Genomic DNA, 19,900 nt, shown 5'->3' on the forward strand with positions numbered 1-19,900 from the left:
AACTAGGGGAGTGGGCGACGAGATGGCAGATGAAGTTTAATGTAGAGAAATGTAAAGTCTTGCACGTAGGAAACAGAAACCCGAGGTACAGCTACACGATGGGAGGGCTGTCATTGAGTGAGAGTACCAAGAAAGGGACTTGGGGTAATAGTGGACAAGACAATGAAGCCGTCAGCACAGTGCGCAGCAGCCTCTAAGAAGGCAAACAGGATGCTAGGTATTATCAAGAAAGGTATTACAACCAGAATGAAAGAAGTTATCCTGCCGTTGTATCGGGCGATGGTGCACCCGCACCTGGAGTACTGCGTCCAATATTGGTCGCCGTACCTTAAGAAGGATATGGCAATACTCGAGAAGGTTCCGAAGAGAGCGACACGTTTGATAAAAAGTATGGAAAACCTGTCATACGCTGAAAGATTGGAGGAACTGGGGCTCTTTTCCCTGGAGAAGTGGAGACTAAGAGGGGACATGATAGAGACTTACAAGATCATGAAGGGCATCGAGAAAGTGGAGAGGGACAGATTCTACAAACTTTCGAAATCTGAAAGAACCAGAGGGCATTTGGCAAAATTAAAAGGGGACAGCTTCAGAACCAATGCTAGGAAGTTCTTCTTCACCCAGAGGGTGGTGGACACCTGGAATGCGCTTCCACAGGACAGAGTACGGTATTGGGTTTCAAGAAAGGATTAGATGTTTTCCTGAAGGAAAAGGGGATTAATATTCAGGTCCAGGACCTGATGAACTGCCGGGCATGATGGACCTCTGGTCTGACCCAGCAGAGGAACTGCTTATGTTCTTATGGACGCTCCTCTGCCAGCAGGTAGACTGCAACATTGACTTTTGGCTACAGTACAAGTGGGCTTTGCTTAGGGCTCCTTTTACGAAGATGCGCTAGCAGTTTTAGCGCACGCTAGCCGAAGATCTACCGCCTGCTCAAAAGGAGGCAGCAGCGGCAAGCACTATTCCGCACGATAAGGCCCTAGCGTGCCTTTGTAAAAGGAGCCCTTAGTTTTAACGAACAGCCAAGCAGAAAACCACTAGGCTGAAAACAATAACATCCCAACTCCACATGTACATGAAGAAGACAAAGGAAAAACACTGTTGGATGCTGATTAGAACAGGAACCTTTCAGAAACCTTTCAGGAACCTTTCAGAAACCTTTCAGGAACCTTTCAAGGGTCCCACGACAACAAGAAAGCATCCGTTGAAAATCAGGGGCGGGAAACTACAAGGTGACACCAGGAAATTCTTTTTCACTGAAAGAGTGGTTGATCGCTGGAATAGTCTTCCACTACAGGTGATTGAGGCCAGCAGCGTGCCTGATTTTAAGGCCAAATGGGATCGGCACATGGGATCTATTCACAGGGCAAAGGTAGGGGAGGGACATTAAGGTGGGCAGACTAGATGGGCCGTGGGCCCTTATCTGCCGTCTATTTCTATGTTTCTATGTTTCTAAATTATAGCTATACTCGCTCGAGGAGCGCAGAGAGAGGGGGGACATGATCGAGACGTTCAAGTATCTTACGGGCCGCATCGAGGCGGAGGAAGATATCTTCTTTTTCTTTTTTTTTCAATTGAAAAGCTTTTATTGAAAAACACTCCAAACAGTACAGAACAATTGCACATGAAAGGCAAAAACAAAAATACATAGAGCTGCATACCACACTCCAAAATAGCACATAGAATTAAAATCAACAGCATAGACATGTGCAAGTCCTTCAGTCTAATAAAACAATCTAGAATACCCACCAAAGCACAACCAATACCCCCCCTCCCACCCCCCAGGGACAAAGCACAATACCTACAGCTCTCAATATGGTTGAGAGATAGTCAATTTCAAACAGATACCAAAGATTGTAAAGGAATATGGTTATGAGATCCCCCCAAGCATCGCCCATCTATTCCAACCCCCAGACCAACTCAAAGCCCCTGACCACCCCTACCACAGATCCCCACAGAAGCCCGAAAATTGCGCCACACATGAGCATAACCATGTAGTTTACCATGCCGCAAGGCCGTTAAATGATAAAGATTCTGCCAATTAAGCAAACGTTGCTCCACCAGGGCCCACGTGGGAGAGAGCGCCTGATTCCACAAAGAGGCAATGGCCAATCGAGCAGCAGTGAATGTCAACTTACAAAACAAAGAGTCACCCCCAGCCAGATCCAATTGATGCCAAAACAACAAGGCGTGTCGCCAATCGGCCGGTATCTGGACATCTAAGATCTGGGACACCCGATCAAAGACCTCAGTCCAGAAGCCACACACCTGCCCACACTGCCACCACATATGAAAATAGGTACCCACTTCCCCACAGCCCCTCCAACATAGAATACTCGCACCTCCCCGCCAACGAGCCACAACTTGAGGGGTATAGTACCACCAAAAGAGAACCTTGTAACCATTCTCAATCAGCAAAGCAGAAATCCCCGCTGAGGAGATCTCCGACCATATGTTACCCCAAGTATCCCAGGGAATAACCGAACCACAATCATCTTCCCAGGCCCTCATGTAGGGAAGGGAGGCCCCCCTACCGTTAAGGCACCTATATATTGCAGAGAGAGCTCCCCTCCGAAGCACCGGGCCCAATAGCAGCTCAAAGGGCATCTTACCACCCCTCAAGTCGCCTAAGAGTCCTGAGGTCCTAATATAATGTAAAACCTGTAGGTAGGGGAACAGATCTCTTATCCCAAACCCAAACTTACCCCTGAGTTCAGTAAAGGGTCTAACACCTCCCTGGACCGGGTCCCACAACTGTCCCACACACACCAAACCCCGTGACTCCCAGTCTGCAAACACTCCCCCATCCCTTCCCGGTGGGAAGTCGGGGTTGTGTCTCAACGGAGTATACCAGGAATGTCTCCTACTCCCCAATAAACAAGCTCGGGTCTGATTCCATACCCTCAAGGAAGTCACTACTGAGGATACCCCCCCTACCAGTCGCGCCCTACCAGGTACCCACGGCCTATGTAATAAAGGCACCCCATCACTTAAATTTTGCTCAATTTCCACCCACAGTTTCGGCGTCTGCGTCTGCCATTCTAAGAGGGCACGCAGCTGAGCAGCCTGATAATATTTCACCACATCTGGGACCCCCAGCCCACCATCCCCTCTCCCCATATATAGGACCTTCCTACTCACCCTTGGCCGCCTACCAGCCCAAATAAAATTAAAGATTTGCCTTTGAACCCCCTCCAGCGTTTTTCTACCCACCCAAAGAGGCAATACTTGGAATAAAAACAACAAACGAGGCAAAATCATCATCTTCACGACGGCCACCCGGCCCAACCAAGAGAAATACAGATCTTTCCAATTAAGCAAATCTTGGCGAATACGACGAAAGAGCGGGGGAAGTTAAGGTCATATAAATCCACTCCCGGCGGTCCAAAATAGACACCGAGATATCGCAAAGAGCGCTGAACCCACCGAAACGGGTATCGATCTCGGAAATGGGACACCCGGCCCTCAGGCAAGTTAATGTTGAGGAGCTCTGATTTACCAACATTGACCCGAAAACCCGACACCCCACCATAAATGTCCAACTCCCTCAATATAGCCGGCAGGGAGGTCGCAGGTTCTTCCACCGTGAACAGAACTTCTTTGAGGGAATAAGCAGTCGGGTGGACAATGGGGAGCCCATAGACATCATTTACCTCGATTTTCAAAAGGCTTTCGACAAGGTGCCACATGAAAGGCTACTTAAGAAGCTGTGGAGCCACGGGGTGGGAGGGGATGTGCACAGATGGATCAAGCACTGGTTGTCAGGTAGACTGCAGAGGGTCGGAGTAAAGAGTCAATATTCTGACTGGCGGGGAGTCACGAGCGGTGTGCCACAGGGATCGGTGCTGGGGCCGATACTCTTTAATATATTCATCAATGACCTGGAAAGGGAGGTAAAGTGTGAGGTTATAAAATTCGCAGACGATACCAAACTGTGCGGCAGAGTTAGGACCAGGGAGGAGTGTGAGGACCTGCAAAGGGACCTGGACAAGCTGGAAGACTGGGCAAACAAATGGCAAATGCGCTTCAACGTGGACAAATGCAAGGTCATGCATATAGGGAAAAAGAACCCGCTGTTCAGCTATAAATTGGGGGGGGTATTGTTGGGAGACAGCAGACTCGAGAGAGACTTGGGTGTGCTGGTGGATGCATCACTGAAGCTATCTGCACAGTGCGCGGCAGCCTCGAAAAAAGCCAACAGGATGCTGGGCATCATAAAGAAGGGCATAACAACCAGAACACAGGAAGTCATCATGCCACTGTATCGAGCGATGGTGCGCCCACATCTGGAATACTGCGTACAGTATTGGTCGCCGCACCTCAAGAAGGACATGGCGGTACTTGAAAGAGTCCAAAGGAGAGCAACGAGAATGGTAAGAGGGCTGGAACACTGCCCATACGCCGAGAGGCTGGATAGGCTGGGGCTCTTCTCTCTGGAGAAAAGGAGGCTCAGGGGAGATATGATAGAAACCTTCAAGATCATGAGGGGCATAGAGAGGGTGGATAGGGACAGATTCTTCAGACTGAAGGGGACAGCTAATACGAGGGGGCATTCTGAGAAACTGAAGGGAGATAGGTTCAAAACAAACGCAAGGAAGTTTTTTTTCACCCAGAGGGTCGTGGACACTTGGAATGCATTACCGGAGGAAGTGATCAGGCAGAGTACGGTCCAGGGATTCAAACAGGGATTGGACGGATTCCTGAGGGATAAAGGGATCATGGGATACTGAAGGAGGAGCTGGGATGTAACACAAGTATAGAAAGTTAACCAGGTAATGAGTAAAAACCAACCAGGTCGTGCATGTGAAAGACCGGAGGGCTAGGGCTTCGATAGGAAGGCAGGACTTAAATGGGAAGCCAAGGTGGCAATGGAGCCCCTTCTGATGATTCTGACAGGTCGTGACCTGTTTGGGCCGCCGCGGGAGCGGACTGCTGGGCAGGATGGACCTGTGGTCTGACCCGGCGGAGGCACTGCTTATGTTCTTATGTTCTTATCATCCGCAAACAAGGCCAACTTAAAATCCCCTCCCGGTACCATAACCCCCTTAATATCCTGATTCATCCTCACTCTCTGCGCCAGGGGTTCTACCGTCAAAGCAAAAAGGAGCGGAGAAAGCGGGCACCCCTGACGTGTGCCCCTTGCCAGAGAGAAAGTCTCTGAATAACCACCATTCACCTTAATGCAGCTCAAAGGGCCACTATACAGGACCCGAATCCAGTCCCGCATGCGTGGGCCCAAACCCACCGATTCTAGCACCTGAAATAAAAAGGGCCAAGCTACCCTATCGAATGCCTTCTCAGCATCAATAGATAAAAACACCGTTTCTCTCCCCCCCCCCTCGCCCTATCATATAAGTTATAGACCCTACGAGTATTATCACCAACCTGTCTGCCTACCACAAAGCCCGACTGATCTGGATGGATCAGCCGAGGAATCCAACTCATCAATCGATCCGCCAAAATTCGCGTGAAGATCTTAGTATCAACCCCCAGCAAGGATATCGGCCTGTAGGAAGCACATTGGAGGGGATCCTTCCCCTCCTTAGCTAACACCGTCACTCCCGCCAAGCGCATAAAGTAAGGAAGGGTACTATTCCCTTGTAAAGAGTTAAGAAAACGCAATAAAGGAGGTAGTAGCAGATCTTGAAAACGTTTGTAGTACCGGACAGTAAATCCGTCTAACCCAGGCGATTTACCAAGCTTCATAGAACGCAACGCGCTACGAGCCTCAAGCAATGTAAGAGGGCGGTCCAACCGCACCCCATCAACCTGTGTAATCTGGGGCAATTCTGCTGAATTTAAGTAAGCGTCCTGGTCCCGCGAGGGCCCTGGATCTTCCGGGGTATAAATCTGGGAATAATATTCCACAAACCGGGCACGGATAGCATCCTCAGTCTGCAACACCTCCCCAGAAGCCGCTCGGAGTGACAAAATCTGGTTGCGCGTCTGTCGCACCCTAAGACGGTGCGCAACCAGTCGACTAGCTTTATTAGAGAACTCAAAATATCTCTGTTGGAGGAGCTGTAAGTTATGATGTAATCTGTCCAAGTCTAAAGCCTGGAGATCCCTACGGGCCTGAAACAAGCGCTCCCGCAATGTCACATTCCAAGGAGAACGCTTATGCAAACTCTTCAACCTACCAATCTCGGTTAACAGGCCCGCTACCTCCTCCCGCCGCTTACGCTGTCGGGCCGATGCCAGAGCTATTAATCTGCCCCTAAGTGTGGCCTTTAACCCCTCCCAAACCGCTTCCAATGAAGCTCCACACTCCACATTTACATCGAGATAGTCTTGTATCCACCCTTCGATCTGTGTTCCCACCTCTGGGTCATCTAAAAGACTATCATTAAAACTCCAAAATTTCCGTCCCGAGCCTCCACCCACCCCCTGGAATCGTAACCACACCGGGGCATGGTCCGACCACGTTAGTGACTCAATCCCCGCGGACTCCACCCTCCAAAGTAGTCCCCGCTCCACAAAAACATAATCAATTCTAGAATATGAGGAGTGTATTCCCGAAAAGTAAGTATAGTCCCTAACCGAAGGATGTAGCCACCTCCAGCAGTCCACCACATTCAGATTGGCCAATGCCTCCCGCAACAGTTTACGATCCCTTCTCCCATATTGATCCGCCCTCCCTGAGTTATCCAAATGAGGGGTCACTGTAAGATTAAAATCCCCACCAAAAACCAGAGCTCCCCCCTTAAACTTGAGGATCCGAGGGACTAACTCACGAAAGAAGGTCCCCTGACCCTCATTAGGGGCATATACATTTACCAGGGAGTACAAGACCCCCTCAATCAGAGCCTCCAACATAATGTATCTGCCCTGTGGATCCCGCACCACCCTACGTACCTCACAACGGATCCCCTTACGAATAAGAATTCCCACCCCACCCCTCTTAGAAGTGCCCACCCGGGAAGCCCAGAAGGCCTGCGGAAACCTGTGATCTCCAGCCAAGGATTCATGGGACTGCAGTAAGTGTGTTTCCTGGACAAAGCAAACATCAGCCCTCAAACGGAGCAATTCCCTATAGAAGGCCCTTCTCTTGTTGGGAGAACTGAGACCCCTAATATTATAAGAAACCAGTTTAAACGCCCCCATATTCCAAATAAAATAATGACAATGCAAACCCAACCCCAACAAGTATGTCCCCCCGTCCCCCCCTCTCCCCCCACCACCACCCCTCCCCCACAGTGAGAGTCCTCAGATCTCCCACCAACATATAAAGAAGTGAACCATCTCCATGGCCCCTTACACACATCCCTCACACAAACAACAACTATCAAAAACGATGTGTACAAGAGTCCCCCATACACCAACCCACCAGTCCCTCAAGTTCCCATGACACCCATTACACTCCCCCCCTCCCCCACTCCACACTACCCCCCATTTAACACCCACCTGAAACCTTCAACGTCCCCCTCCCCCCCATCCCAAACCAGGTAATGTATAACCCCCACACAACACTCTCCCAAGGAGAAAGATTCAACTGTCCAGTCCTCCGGAGGGGAGTCCAAGGACCCCCCGCCGAGGCCCGAAACTGGCATTGGAAACAGGAAATAGACAAGTACATTCAGTCAGCTCTCAGGGAGGAGCACTTGAGAACGAAGCAGTGGCCCGATGAGGGGGTCCACCCCCTCTGCACCCCTCCCGCTTCGGGATCCATTTTCCACTCGTTGCCAGCGGGAGGTAGAAGGACGCACACCCTGGCCAGGTACTACACCTCCCGCCGGGGCAGCCTCCTCAGGGATCTCAATACCCGCTTGTTGTAGCAGCCCACAAGCCTCTCGAACAGTGGTAACTCTGGTGTGAACTCCGTTGATGGTAATAACAACACCAAAAGGGTAAGTCCAGCGATAGCGCAAATTGCTACGCTGCAAAGCCTTGGTCACGTCCCTGAACGCCCGCCGTTTCTGGAGTGTGCCAGCAGCTAAATCCTGATAAAACTCCAGCCGGTGGCCCTCCCAGGTGACTGTGCCCATCTCCCGGGCTCTGCGGAAAATCCGCTCTTTAAGGACAAAGCTCTGAAGACACAACACTATATCCTTCGGTTGATCCAGTGTCCTGGGTCCAAGCGCACGATGAGCCCGCTCCAGTCCCGGCTCTAATGTGTCGTCTTGCAGGAGCCACCTGATCAGCTTGATTGTAGTAGCCCGAACATCTTTAAACTCAGGCAGGTCTGGCAGGCCCCGCACCCTCAAATTGTTACGCCGGGTGCGGTTCTCCAGGTCCTCGACCTTATCCTGTAGAAGTTGGTAATCCGCAGACACCGTCTCCAGTGATCTCTGCAGTCCGGTTATACTGTCCTCACAGCTATCCATGCGCATCTCCACCACCTCGACCCTCGTGCCCACCTCCACCAGGTCGGTGCGCAACTCCTGCACCGCCTCCCGAACCTGCACCGCTACCGCAGAAATTTCAGATTTTACCTCTGCGATCCATCGCTGCATATCCGCTTTAGTAAGCGGGTCCATCGGTGAACTCTCCGGTACCGGGTCCGCCACCATGTCAGCCACAGCCGCCAGGGCCCCGCTCGATTTCGCCACCTCCCCGCTGCATATTTCAGGGCCCATGCTGCCATGTGTTGCCCGGCTCAGCGCTTGTTCCATTGTGCGCTGGCCGGGTTTGTCACCGGGCAACTTTTTTCGCGTTGCCATAGTGATCGCTGCGACTTCACACGCCTCACCAGCCCCCGGGAACAAAAATTTGCGCCGTTTTCACACCAAAATGATAGTTATTTCACCGGCCCGAACAGGAGCTCTCAGTTCAAGCTCCCATCCATGGCGATGACGTCACTTCCTCCTCCCATTAGAGATTTCCAAGGACGGGAAGGAAAGCTGTACGTCCAGTTGTACGGCCTAAAAAGTTGGCAGCAGATATCTTCTTTTTCAAGGGTCCCACGACAACAAGAGGGCATCCGTTGAAAATCAGGGGCGGGAAACTACAAGGTAACACCAGGAAATTATTTTTCACTGAAAGAGTGGTTGATCGCTGGAATAGTCTTCCACTACAGGTGATTGAGGCCAGCAACGTGCCTGATTTTAAGGCCAAATGGGATCGGCACATGGGATCTATTCACAGGGCAAAGATAGGGGAGGGACATTAAGGTGGGCAGACTAGATGGGCCGTGGGCCCTTATCTGCCATCTATTTCTATGTTTCTATGTTTCTATGTTAAATGCCCTGCAGTTCGCTAGCCAAATCAAATACCGCTGCTCTTTAAACTCCCCCAAAAACAACCAACAACAAAAAAGCCACAGAAAATCCTGTACTTCTTCATGAAAAACACCGAACAGAATGACAAGAACTAAAAGAAAAAAAAATTAGCAGGTAAGGACCTAAGGGAAGATTCTATAAGAAGCGCCCAAAAGTTAGACGCCTAATTAGGCCCTGTTCAGTGCGATTCAAGTAAAATTGGGTGCTGTTTAATGAATCACACTGAGCGGAACCTATTTTGGAGGCGCCCAAGAAATAGGCCAGCTCTAGACACAACTAAAAGTTAGGCACCTAGCTGAGCGCTTAAGCATGCTTAAGAGCAGTGATTCTGCAACAAGGCGCCTAACATGTAGCCACGCCCACGCCTAACATGCATAGAGCCTATTTTTTTGAAGGCCGCCTAAATTTTTAGAGGCGCCTTGTTATAAAATCGTGATTTCTTGATAGGCGCCTTTGTTTCAATCAGCGCTGATTAAAAAGCTTAATTGCGCTTGTTCTTCAATTTAGATAGGCGCCGATCTAGTTGGACACCTCTGAAATAGGTGCCTAACTTTAGGTGCTGGTTACAGAATTTGGGCCCTAATTTCTCCTTTTTTAAGAGTCCCTCCGGACCGGCACAGAAATGGATGGGACATACCAAAACAGTACCCATCACGAATGGGACCCCCGAAGGGCTGCCATAAGCACACACTCACCGAACACCGCATCCCGACACGCCTGAACGTCCTCGTGATAATGTCAAAGGACTGGAGAGAAGACCAAACCGCAGCCTTACAGATATCCACCGGAGGCACAAGAGAAGATTCAGCCCAAGAAGCTGAGTGGAATGAGCTTTGAGAAATTCAAGAACCAGCTTCTTTTGAAGAATGTACGCTGAAGTGATAGCCTCCTTGAACCAGTGCGCAATGGTAGCCTTGGAAGCACCGTCCCCATCGCGAGAACCCACATGTCAAACACAAGGCCTGGGAACCGAATCCAGCCCATCTGGCCGTTTAACTGGTCCACAGTGACTGTACCACATCTTAAGTGCCTGACTGTGCAGCCCCAGTCCCAGTGGTGCTCCAAGTGCCTGAACGCGCTGCCCCACTCACAGCAGTGCTCCAAGCTCCTCACCATGCTGCCTCAGTATCCATTTGCAGGCATTCCCATTCCCAGTGTAAAAGCTAGGTTGGATCAGGGCACTTCACACAAGTGCCTGACTATGCCAGGGTGAGGAAGGATCTATACTTCTACTAAAACTAAGTATCTTAATAAAAAAATTTGGCCCACAACTTAGCCTGTGTTTTAGATTTCGGCCCCTTATGTGATTGAGTTTGACACCCCTGTACTAGGCAGACAAAAAGACAATCCAACTAATGGAACTGCTGGGTCCACTGAACATAAGAGCGAAGGACCCTAGGAAAACAACTTATACAACTGCCTCTGTTCCAAAGAGTCCTCCGACTACCCAAGACCGGGAGAACAATGGACTGGTTGACATGAAACAGCAAAACCACAGTCAACAGAAAGGAGGGAACCAGCCGCAGCATGGCCCACTCCCTAGAAAACTCCAGGAAGGAAGGCCTACACGAAAAGGCCTGCAGTTCTGAAATGAATTGCGCGGAAGTAATGGCCACCAATAAAACCACCTCAAGAGTAATGTCCTTCAACTTACAGGTGCCAAGAGGCACAAACGGAAAACAAACCAGCCCAGTGAGAATTAAATTGAGATCCCAGACAGGAACCGACGGCTGCACTGGAGGCCATAGTAATTTCGTAGCTCTCAAAAACCGAATCACATCCGGAGAAGAGGTCAAATCAGTGGCCTCAAACTCGCGGCCCAGGGGCCACCCACCAGATACTATTTTGAGGCCCTCGGTATGTTTATCATAATCACAAAAGTAAAATAAAAGTTTCTTGATCATATGTCTCTTTAGCTATAAATGACAATATTATTATGAAGACTTAGCCAAAAAGATTTATAAACTATAAAGAGTTTTACCTCATGCAAAATTGTCATTTCTTTAATAAGACATTAACTATTTTTTTTTTTCTGAGGCCCTCCAAGTACCTACAAATCCAAAATGTGGCCCTGCAAAGGGTTTGAGTTTGAGACCACTGGGCCAGATGCTTACCACACAAGAGACCGCAAAAGGAAGACAAAGCAGTAATCTGCACCCCAAAGGGAAGACCAGGCCTCCTGCATAAACTCCAGAATGTGAGGCAAAGCCGCTCGTAGAGGAAGCAAGCCCCACAAGGAACAACAGACCTCAAAAAGACGCCAAACACAGACATAAGCCCGAGAAGTGGAAATTCTCCGATACCCTAAGAGAGAGGAAATTACCTTAACTTAACTTAAATTACCCTTCTTCCGCAGGCGAGCCCTTTCAAGAGCCAAGCTATAAGACAAAAAGGACCCGGACTGAAAACTGGAATGGGACCCCGAGACAGAAGATCGGGCGAGAGGGGCAGCAGGAGAGGATCTGCCACTAACCAACCAACCAGATCAGCATACCACGGGTGCCTGGGCCAATCCAGAGCCATCAGCACCTCATCCCCTGTCCAGCAGTACCTCTTTTCTGTTCCCCCTATCCAGCAGTAGGCCTCCCTTCCTTTTTTTGCCCCCCCTTCCATCAGCACCTCTTCCCCTGTCCAGCAGTACCTCTTTTCTGTTCCCCCTATCCAGCAGTAGGCCTCCCTTCCTTTTTTTGCCCTCCCGTCCCTCCCCCATCCATCAGCATCTCTTCCCCTGTCCAGCAGTACCTCTTTTCTGTTCCCCCTGTCCAGCAGTAGGCTTCCCTTCCTTTCCCCCCCGTCCATCAGCACCTCTTCCCCTGTCCAGCAGCAACCCTTACCTCCACCAACATCTGCCTAAAGCCGCCGCGGCCTGAAGACACCGACAGCCTCTGCAGCCTGCTCCCACTCCTTCCTCACTGTCCATTCCCCCCCCCCCCTGGGAAGCTTCGTTTCCGGCTTCGGCAGCTTCCTGTCTGCGGGCCGGCCGCCCGTGCCACAGCTCCTCTCTCGATCCTCGCCTGGTGCGGTTCGAGAGAGGAGCCACAGCGGGTGGGTGAGGAGGGTGAGAAGATCCTGGCAGGTGCGCCTGTGCCCCCCCTCCCCTCCGAATCAGCGGCAGACTGCAAACCGCCAAATGCTCCACAGTCGCGTGCCTTCAGCCACCGCGCGCCTCCAGCCCCCGCATGCGCCCTGAGGTTTATAATGTTGCCACAGAAGCACACCTCAGGGCGCCAGCGCTCACGAATTTTCAAGAGCGCATGCGCCTCTAACATTTTATTATTATTGATGGGGGAAGCCTCTGCTTGCCCTGTATTGGTAGCGTGGAATGTTGCTACTTTGGGTTTTGGCCAAGTACTAATGACCTGGATTGGCCACATTGAGCACGGGCTACTGGGCTTGATGGACCATTGGTCTGACCCAGGAAGGCTATTCTTATAGCAGCAGGGGAGAGCCGACGGAGGAGGGCTGCAGTCTGGCCATCGGACCAACGGTTGGCTCGGGGGCCCATTCCAGCGGGGCACCCGACACTGTCTTCGCTCCTCCCCCATTCCAGCAGGGGAGAGCCGACGGAGAAGGGCTGCAGTCTGGCCATCGGACCAACGGTTGGCTCGGGGGCCCGTTTCAAGCTGGACTTCAGTTTTGACTGTTTTCATTTTATTTTCACTTCTTTTTAGTTTATGATATATTTTTTTAATCTCACTTATTGTTTTACCACTTGTTTTGTTTTGTTTTATTTTATCATTCAAATTTCATTTAAATTTCCCCAGAATTCTATTGCTTCAATGGTTCTCCCTCTGCATCTATTCTTATCTCCCCTCTTTTTAACCTTTCAAATTCCTTTAGATCATTGTAATCTTATTAGTATGTTTATTTTCTTCCTTTAGATCATTGTAATCTTATTAGTATGTTTATTTTCTTATTTTTCTCCTCTATCTCTATTTTCTTTCTTTATTACTCTTCTAATTGTCATTTTTCCTGGTACTTTAGTTAGATTGTGAGCCTTCGGGACAGTAAGGGAATTTCTAAGTACCTATCTTACTTACAATTTTAATGCACCAATATATTCTTTGTAACCCGTTCTGGGCTCTTTTGGGAGGACGGGCTAAAAAATCGAATAAATAAATAAACCCTTATGGCCGCTTCCAATCCATCCTCCTTTTTCTGTTGCCCTACTCACATGCAACCTATTACTTTCACTGTCTATCAACTGTTTGCATTTTAATGGAGCATAATAACTATGTAATCTGCTCTAATTCTTGTTGCACAGCCCTAAATCCTAGCACATAGATATTTTTGACTGGAGTCTAGGCCGTGAACAGCTCCTCCCTTCTCGCTCCTCCCCCTCGGGTCCAGGGTGTCAGTCCCTCACCCATTCCGTGCCAGATAACGAGTGGCGGCGGGAGCGCCGACTTCCCCGAGCTCAGCGCAACGAAAGCCACGACCAGGCAGAGTCCGAACGCCAGCGCCGCCATCTTGTCCGCTCACGTGACCCCCCCCCCCCCCTCTTGTCCGCTCACGTGATCCCCCCCTAGCCATCACGCGCCCGGGGAAGCTGTTGCGCAGCCGCGGCTATTCCTGGTCGAGGGGCGAGAGCGCCCGCGCGCCGTCCCAACGGAGCGACGCACGATGACGTCCCGGCGAAGGAAGGCTCCACAGTGGGTGGGGACCGTCTCAAATATTAAGAATCGCCTTCCTGGGTCAGACCAATGGTCCATCAAGCCCAGTGGCCAGTACAAAAGATTCTAGAACCCCAAATTGTAGCAATGTTCCAGTCAAAAGATCAATGGGAAAAGAAATTAATCACTGGTTGAATAGCAAGAATAAAGGAGTAACAAAGGCTGAATAGAGGCAAAGGGTGTCAGGTCAAAAAGCGTGCCGGGACAAAGGCGCAAGCAGACAACTGAACGCAGCGCGGAGGCGCGCGCTGAAAAAAAAGACTTTTTAGGGGCTACGACGGAGGGTGTGGGGGGAACCCCCCACTTTATACAGATCGCGCCGCGTTGGGGGGGTTTGGGGGGTTGTAACCCCCCACATTTTACTGAAAACTTAACTTTTTCCCTGTTTTTAGCGAAAAAGTTACGTTTTCACTAAAATGGGGGGGTTACAACCCCCCACAACGCCGCCGTGATCTGTATTAAGTAAAGTGGGGGGGCTCCCCGACAAAACCCCCCGTCGCAGCTCCTAAAAACAGTCTTTTAATCGGCGCACGCCTCCGTCTTGCGCTCAGTTGTCGGCGCGCGCCTTTGTCTTCCACGTTACTGTCTATGAACCGAGACAAAGACAAGGGGTATTTGCCCCAAGAATATGGCCTTACCACCCAATCATCACATATGCTTAAAGTGCCTTCAAACACCTTTGAGTGCTGTATATCAGTCTAATCATGTTCAAAAAAATGTTCAATTAGAATTACAAGACACCGACCCCCTCTTCCAGCAAGCCGCACAGTAACGGCCCCAAAGCCCATAGAGATTTAAAGGGGTTAGCTTTGTCAAAGGTTCCGACAGGCTAAACCTGTTTTGCTCCTGCGTCAGGGAACCAGAAAGAGATGGTATCAGTCTCTGCTAGAAATGCACCTTTCTTAAAACTAGCTTTGTAATCCGCTCTTACCACAATCACTGCCAATATGTTTGATGGGAAGATAGGTTAGGACTTCGATGGGAAGATAGGACTTCAATGAGAAACCAAGGTGGCAAGGGAGCCCCTTCTGGTGATTCAGACAGGTCGTGACCTGTTTGGGCCGCCGCGGGAGCGGACTGCCGGGCAGGATGGACCTATGGTCTGACCCGGCGGAGGCACTGCTTATGTTCTTATGTTCCAGAGCTTAACTATTCTCTGAGTGAAAAAAATATTTTCTCCTATTGGTTTTAAAAGTATTTCCCTGCAACTTTATCCAATTGATGTTAGCATGCCCTTAAATATCTGCTCATCTCGAGGGTGAGCAGCATCCGTAATGTCTGTGGGAGTTAAAACGAGGATTTCTGTGGACTCCACGTTATGGCTGCTTTCTTTTTAAGGCATAACACTTTAGCTCCATGGGATCTATAGGGCTTCGAAGTAGAATGCATTGGGACACTAGCGTGCATAAAAGCTGAGCACAACAAAAGAGAGAACTAGGGTGAGACTCCAGGATTCACTATCAGCAATCCCAACCACCAACAGCAAGGAAGCCAGCAAAAGTAGAAGTTAAAAAGAGGATCTCAAAGACACCACAAAACTAAAAGCAGCCGTGGCGTAGGAGCCAAAGGGATTCTTTTTTTTTTTTTTTAAATTTCTGCAGACCTCACGGATTGATCCTAGTGTAAACTCCCGTGAACCTCACAGATCCTGCTTACCTCACATATCCTCATTTTACACACACACACGAGATCCATGAGATCCACAGGAGTTTAAAACAACAAACAAACAAGGATCCCTGCGGACCTCACACCATGGCTACTTTTAGTTCTGCGGAGTCCGTAAAATCCTCTTTTTGACTTCTGTATTTGCTGGCTTCTTTCCTGTTGGTGGTTTTCTTTAAGTTAGCCCCCTTCTTTTCTATGAGTGCTCTACCTCCACATACACCTTATGCTATTAAGATGTCTGATTGTGCATTTTATTTATGTAAATAGCATGGCTATATACCATACTATACACTATCATTTTAACATTTTTTTTTCTGCTGAAATTGTCTACTGACTGTGTCCAGATTGTTCTTGTTGTACACCACCTTGGGTACATTTCTTAAAAAAAAGGCAATAAATACATCAATAAAATGTGCAGAGGTTTACCAATTCTATTTTTCACTCAGATATGCACAGCACTAGCAGAACCTGGTGAACATGCTTCTGCTGTGTTCTCCCTGATATCCCCTGGGCTGTTAGTTTTCAGAATATTCACAATGAATTTGCATGGAAGAGATTTGGACATTGCTTGTATTTCATGTAAATCTAGCTCATGCATATTCATGAAGGATATTCTGAAAACCAAATTTACTCAGGGTTATCCCATAGAAAACTTGAGAAACACTGCCCTACCAAACTAACATTAACACCCAGAACCAACCGCCCTGTATATGAAAAATGGCTTTCCAAACATTACGCAAATCTATCTCGTGTGGACATCCTGAAAACTTCTGGTTAGATGTGTCCTAAGGGCTGGGTTGAGCCATGTCAAAAATCAATTTATTCTACCAGCCAACTCTTTCCTGGCATAATCCACAGAGGCCACTTTCTCTAAAGTTACAAGTCAGGTTAGAGAAGCTGTAGCAGTCTTAGAATGAACATCAGTAATAACATCAACAATATACACTACTATACAATATAAGTGCTTATATTACACAGCTAAACATTAAAGGATTCCATGTTGATTATAAACAAATCAGCAGCAACATTTTGGTATCAATCCTGAGCACTATGAGATAATGTCTTGACTCATTGTTATCCACATGAATGGCCACACAAAAGGGACCTTTTGACATAGCCCTTTGGCAGGGCCTGTCCTTTTATAGCGGTGGCATCACGTCCCCTAGTAAGAGCGTGAGGCCTCTAGAAGTCACCATAGCAATTCTAAACCATACAGATGGCAGATGAGTGAGAAGCAAGCCAGTCTCTTCTTGTCCCAGTAATAATGTTAGCACCCCTCCAGTCACCTACAGTCTGAACCTTTGTTTTTACAGCACTTTTGTCTGTAATACGTGTTTAGGTCCATGTTTTCCATGCACTTACAACGTGCAATGTGCTCCTGATCCAGAGATCTTATAGTCTGAGTACATGAGGCAATAGGAGATAAAGTGACTACACCAAGGTCACATGGAGTGTGAGTGGCGAGAGCGGAATTTTAATACATTTTCTCTATCTCTCTGCCCTCAAAATTCTGGTGCTGCATTGCAAGACCTCCATCCCAAGTTAATTCTCATGATTCTCAAGCTTCAAATCCTGGTTGTCATTGCTCATCTCTTTCCAACATAATCCACAGAGTTTCCTTTTTACCATATATATGTAATGTAATGTAATTTATTTCTTATATACCGCTACATCCGTTAGCCATTTAAACTTTAGAATCTAATCAACAAAACTTCTGGTTCTTCCATCATTCTGGAAAATGCTTTTTGACTCAATTTGCTCATGTATCTTTAAGCCAAATCAACAAGCAAATCATCTGGACCAGATGGTATATGCCCCGAGGTACTGAAAGAGCTCAAAAATTAATTTGCAGGTCTTCTTTTGGTAATCTGTAACCTGACATTAAAATCATCCACAGTACCTGAAGATTGTAAAGTGTCCAACATAACATAATTTTTTTAGGGTTCTGGGGTGATCTCAGAAACCACAGATTGGTAAGCCTGGCATCACTGCTGGGCGAAATGGTGGAAACTATCATAAATCACCAAATGCAAACATGGTTTAATGGATCAGAGTCAACGTGGATTCAGTCAAGAGAAGTCTTGCTTCACCAATTTGCTACATTTTTAAGGCATAAACAAACATGGATAAAGGAGAGCTAGTTGGCAATGTAATTAATCTAGATTTTCAGAAATCTTTTGACAGTCTCTCATGAGAGACTCCTGAAAAAATTAACAAGTCATGGGATAGGAGGAAATGTTCTGTGGTAGACTGGGAACTGGTTAGTTGACAGAAAACAGAGAGTACGGATCAATGGCCGTTTCTCTCAATTCTGAATAGTGGAGTGCCTCAGGGATCTATATTGGGACCAGTGCTATTTAATATATTTTTAAATGATCTAGAAATAGAAATGAAAAGGAGGTGATTGCATTTGCAGATGACACATAACTATTCAAAGTTATTAAAATGCATGCAGATGAGCTTAGGAAATTGGAAGACTGGGTATCCAGATAGATTAAATTTAATATGGACAAGTACAAAATGATGCATAGTGGAAAGAGTAATCCAAATAAGAGCATAAGAATCGCTTTACTGGGTCAAACCAATGGTCCATCAAGCCCAGTAGCCTGTTCTCACGGTGGCCAATCCAGGTCACTAGTACCTGGCCAAAACCCAAGGTGTAGCAAATGCTGCATGAAAAAGTCAGAGATCTAAATTAAATCACAGGAGCAAAGAAATACTGTGTTTCACATAGTATATCAGTTTGCAGTAGCTTGACTTGAGGCTGTCTGGTCTTTATAAGTGCAGCGATGACATTTGAAGTTGCCTGTTCATTAATTTGAATGGTGGTACTTGATTTTGAGTACCTAATATTCAAAAATGATAATTTGGTAGATGCATAAGTTAAAATTAATGCTTGACATGATTTTGATTTTTGGGATAATCATATTTATGCTACCGACATCATCGATAGATTTCTATGGTACTTTCCCTCCCTTTTACAAAACTGCAATAGCGGTTTTTAGCACAGGCCGTCATGCTGAAAGCTTTGCACTGTTACCGACACTCATAGAGTTAGTGTCGGGAGCAGTGTAGAGCATTCAAAGCACCAGACTGCACTAAAACCCGCTAGTGTGGTTTAAAAATAAAAAAAGGGGGGAGGGTTTGTGTGTCTAAGTACTTTGAAAATGAGCCCCATAGTAGAATTAGAAAAGGTTCAAACAAGATTAAGCAAAATGATAAAGGGGATGAGGAAAAGAAAGAGGTAGGGAAGACTCTTCAGTTTGGAAAATAGAAAGCTGAGGTGTAGAATGGGTCAAAGTGAATTGATATTTTACTAGGGGGACACTCAATTACATTACATAGAAACTTGGCTTTGTCCTTCTTGAATGCAACTTTCTCTGGATCAAAGATTATCAGAGATGGGAGGGTGGGTGGGTTAAGGACTAAGGGAAACAAAGATGAGTTTTTTTGTTGACCTCCATTGTTTTTGTATTGTTCTTGCTTCTTTCTAATAAAAATAATTTTATTTAAAACATTACATGGAAATACTTGTAAAACAAATAGGAAGAAATGCTTTTTTCACTCCAAGAATACTTACGCTCTGGAACTCATAAGAACTACCACTGCTGGGTCAGACCACTGGCCCATCATGCCCAGAAGTCTGCTCAAAGACCAGCACCCTAACTGAGACTAGCCCTACCCGCGCACGTTCTGGTTCAGCAGAAACTTGTCTAACTTTGTGTTTTTCTTTAGAACAGCCTCTGGTAGCAACAGTTAGCATAACTGAGTTAAAAAATGGCTTGGACAAGTTCCTGGAGGAAAATCCATAGGGCCAAGGTAACGGATTATTCCACAACAAATGCACTGAAGCTCACAGGAATTGCATTTGTCAGGGGCTTTGTAATATTGAGACAGACCTGGGGGAAGCCACTGCATGGAGTGTTGCTACTATTTGGGTTACTGGGCTTGATGGACCATTGGACTGACCCACTTCAAAGCAGCAGCTACAAGGCCTGAAGAGAGAGAGAGCGGAAAAAAAGATGGATTTTCCTTCTGAAATTAGGTCTCATAGATGAACATAAGGATGTTAGAAGAGATACTAGATTTTTCCAAGAAGGACTCAAACCTGGAATTTTCCTTAGCACTCAATGAATAGTAGGAGACTGTAACAGCAGTGAGGTTGATTTATCGCTAAATAACTCCCAAGTACAGATCTTAAATAGCGAATCCCGTCCTCATGTATTATTTTCTAACCATCAAACTCAAATTGTAACTCAATCCTTCTCTCACCGCCGTTGTAGTTAGCATTGTGGGACTATACAATGGGGACGAAATTGCGGTCACAGGTTTTTCTTGGGTGCG

The 19,900-nt window shown here is 47.6% G+C and overlaps 1 protein-coding gene across 2 annotated transcripts in view; it reads right to left on the minus strand.

Moving 5' to 3' along the window:
- Nucleotides 1-13,717, minus strand: part of PPT1 (palmitoyl-protein thioesterase 1) — a 71,731-nt gene extending 58,014 nt beyond the window's left edge. For both annotated transcript variants that reach the window (XM_033955679.1, XM_033955681.1), the window contains exon 1: nt 13,585-13,717. In XM_033955679.1, the coding sequence (XP_033811570.1) occupies nt 13,585-13,687 (103 nt within the window). In that variant the 5' untranslated portion in view covers nt 13,688-13,717. The remainder of the gene's footprint in view (nt 1-13,584) is intronic.
- Between the last annotated feature and the right edge of the window lie 6,183 nt (nt 13,718-19,900).

Source organism: Geotrypetes seraphini, chromosome 8 (genome assembly GCF_902459505.1).
Source record: "Geotrypetes seraphini chromosome 8, aGeoSer1.1, whole genome shotgun sequence".
NCBI lineage: Eukaryota > Metazoa > Chordata > Amphibia > Gymnophiona > Dermophiidae > Geotrypetes > Geotrypetes seraphini.